Source organism: Acanthisitta chloris, unplaced genomic scaffold, assembly GCF_000695815.1.
Source record: "Acanthisitta chloris isolate BGI_N310 unplaced genomic scaffold, ASM69581v1 scaffold30687, whole genome shotgun sequence".
Taxonomy (NCBI): domain Eukaryota; kingdom Metazoa; phylum Chordata; class Aves; order Passeriformes; family Acanthisittidae; genus Acanthisitta; species Acanthisitta chloris.
This window is the reverse complement of record NW_008683662.1, coordinates 14532-17990: the sequence shown is the minus strand read 5'-3', so window position 1 is coordinate 17990 and position 3459 is coordinate 14532. Positions and strand designations below refer to the sequence as shown.

Below are 3459 nucleotides of genomic sequence, written 5' to 3'. Positions count from 1 at the left end.
CTAATAATTGCTTATTTTTTAAAAAAATAATTAAAAATTTTCTTTTAATTTGGAATGTGTAGTGAGACAATTTTACCATCAAAACATTAATGTGAATTTCAGAAAGCTAAATAGCAAAAAGCATTTCTGCGCTGTCCAATGGTGATTGATTTACAGCATGGATAAATGTAAACTGCTTATGGGTAAGATGATTTTATTCATCAGTATTTTGAAATGGGTTTCTGTGTGGAAGGCAGAACTGGGTCAGTTTCACTGGAGTTGAATAATATCTATATATAGTGATTCAGCCTCAATCCAGTGAGCTGATTTAAAACCAGAACTTACTCAGATTCATAACACTTCCAAAATATTGTGGGTAGAACAGGATGGGTCACTCCTACTGCATGGGATTTTAATACTTGGTCAGTCTCCTGATTACAGTTGCTACGTTTAACTGTCTTTTTGCCACTGAGTTTATGTAATTCTTCTGATTTCTTGTGTATGTTTTTTTAAAAATAAAGCTAGATCTGTTAAACTAAGTCATTGCATAACATGGATGTTGTTTGGTTTAATACATGTAACAATGGTAAATCTTCTGGAGTAAAGTAGGGCCTGAAAGTCCACTTACTGAATATCTTTATGAGACATTTTCCTCTGATCAATTTTAATATGTATATATATATGTACAATGGGAGTCTTGAGATACTTTTTCTGCTTTGTAAATTTTTTTCTAATTTTTTGGATTAGTTTTAAGAATGTTTTCTAATGGAGTGTTGTCACTATATATATATGCATATACAACATGTATAGACATCCGGTGCTTGATGTGGTTGCATGTTGAGCATGTGACAGGCACTTACTAGGAGGGGCTACAGTATGTGTGGTTTCTATCTGGCTTTGTCTTGGCCATGTGACCTGCCCTGTTAAAAGGGTTCAAATCTGTGCAGAGGAAAACTTCATGCTACCAGTGTGTTTAATTCCTTTTTCAGTGGGATTTTCTAGATGTAGAACAGCTGGTTTGCTGTTTCAGTTTCCAAGTGGGATGTAGAGATATTTTATCAAAGCAATACAATGTACAGGTAGAGACTGCACACTTTCAGGTCTGCTTTCATACATTCATGACATTTGTATTTCTTTGTACTTTGAGAAACTGATGCCAAAGTTACTAGGAGCACAGTAACTGCTGCTGTGGAAGAGCATTTTTAAAGCGCTTGTCTGTTAGTACACACAGCAATCATGAATAGATGGAAGTGAAATAATTGTCATTTATCAGTTAGGTCATAATTCAGTAAACAAATCTGTAAAATCTATTAAAAACTTCAAAAGATTTCATAAAGACTTATGTAGTTATTTTGGAATTAGTTTGCTGTAGAAAGTACTGGTAGGAAATACTGAATACTTGGGATGCATAGAAATGTTCAGGTGAGCATATACTTGCATTTGTTTTCTATTATGAGAATAAACACATGAAGACAACTAATGTAAAAGCTAGCTGATAGATGCAGAAATGTACACCTGTCCACTAGGAACAGTTTGATTCACTTCATAGGTCTGCTACAGGTAAGAAACTGCAAACAAAAATGTCACTGCACTGAAAGTTTTGTAAAAATACATTCATTACCAACTTTGATAGGAAGCACAGTCAATGAAAACTGTTGAGGAAAAGAGGAGAAAATGACATAGAGCTGTGGATTGTTTTTTAAAGATTTCTTTTTAGGTACTTTTTAGAGGCAAGGTTCAGTCCGTTAAATGGAATTAAAGAGAAGCTATAGGACCAGTCTTTAGAAAAATCTAAAACAGCTTTGCCTTCCTCTTTCTCCCCCAACTTTATTTTTAGGTTACTTATCCCTGTGCTGTGCAAGTACTTTATGTTAATTACAGTAAATACTCAAGATCATTGCATTTGAGTCCTCCTCTACTCCACACTCATATTAATCTATTTAATATGTCATAGAACAGTAAGGTTAAATAAATGCTTTCTGCACTTCAGCAATGTTCTAATAGTCATCATACTTCTGGGTCTGTTGGGATGAAAGTGGTTGCCCACACATGAGTCTTAGTCCTGTGGTTGACATTCTCATCATACTGTAGGAATGCAGTTGTCATTGGTTTCTTACACTGGTATCTATCACCATAGCATGTGGGTGTCTGAAATTATGATCTCAGAGTGATGCAGGTCTTCGGGTAGTGTGCCAGCCTCATGGTGGTCTTGGAAACGTAAGACAAGCTTTGAGCCACGTTACATATTGCTAACTATGATTTATAGGCTTAGTTATGGACATTCAGTGCAAGAAGTAGAATACTATGGTAACTGCTGAGTAAGAGAGATTTTTCACATTGGAAACCACTTTTTTTCTTACTTAATGTAGGTGACTTCATGTCTAAGTTAGGCTTTGCTGTTGCAGAGTGCTTACTCTCTAAATGCAACAATCATTGTTAAAGTCTCTTTTCATGCTGAATTACAGGGATTGTTGCTATAATTATATCATGTGCTCTGCAACTGTGTTTGGTAGAGTCCAGTCTTCTATTAAAAAGAAAAACCACAATCCAGGAGTTTATCAACAGCACTTACACATTTATTGTGTTTAATTCTCTATGTGTTTGTCTTTCAGTGTATTCTGTTATGCTTTTACAGAGTGTGGTGTTTGTAGAGAAGGAGGGATACCTTCTGAAGCAATTAATCTACTAATGGAGTTGCTTAAATTGTTCAGTTCAATCATTCTCTAGCATGCCTCTTTCTTTCTCCATGGAATGAGTTTGGGTGACTATATGAGATCAGACATCTAACTTTTAAATTAGAAAAAGCTAGGTAAGGTCCTTAGTTATTGATACAATGGTAGTTGCCTAGGTAATCCCAGAAAACTTAAATTTGTTTTAAATTTTGCTTATTTTTCTTCCTCTTATTTTACTTCTTCTGTTATAGGTCCTGATGTCTTTACATGAAATGTTCCCAGCGGTGCATGCAGCAGAAATGGCTGTGCAGAGAAACCCACGTTCCTGGGATGCCTGGCAGACTTTGGGACGTGCTCAGCTTGGATTAGGAGAGATAGCACTGGTAGGAAAACAAAATTAATTGTGTGCGAGATAAGGAAAGTATAGAAATATCAAGACACCTGTTTATGCTTATGGCAACCTGAACATAGACAAGCAAAAAGATTGTTGGTGTTTATCTCCTGTATTCCCTCTATTTTATTTTCACAAATGCTGCCTGTGGTTTAGTTGGTGGACTTGTGGAAGACCTGCCTAGCTCAAAGACTTTTGTGCTATATACTATATTTATGTGGCAGCTTTATGCAATAGAAGAACTATGTTGACATAACTGCACATACTACATTCTGGGTACTGTACTGCTACAGTCGAGCTCACCAGAGTTTAAAGATTAAGGTAATGTGAGGTCCTGGTTGATATTCAGGCTCAGTTTTATACATGCCTGCTGATACAAGTCTAGTATCTTGCTTTCCTTGTCTCCTGCTCTCCTGC

The 3459-nt window shown here is 36.0% G+C and overlaps 1 protein-coding gene across 1 annotated transcript in view; it reads left to right on the top strand.

The window, feature by feature from the left end:
• The first annotated feature begins 2904 nt into the window (after window positions 1–2904).
• TTC33 (tetratricopeptide repeat domain 33) overlaps window positions 2905–3459 on the top strand; it is a 5395-nt gene continuing 4840 nt past the window's right edge. The window contains exon 1 of the mRNA XM_009079039.1: window positions 2905–3034. Coding sequence (XP_009077287.1) covers window positions 2909–3034 — 126 coding nt within the window. The 5' untranslated portion in view covers window positions 2905–2908. The remainder of the gene's footprint in view (window positions 3035–3459) is intronic.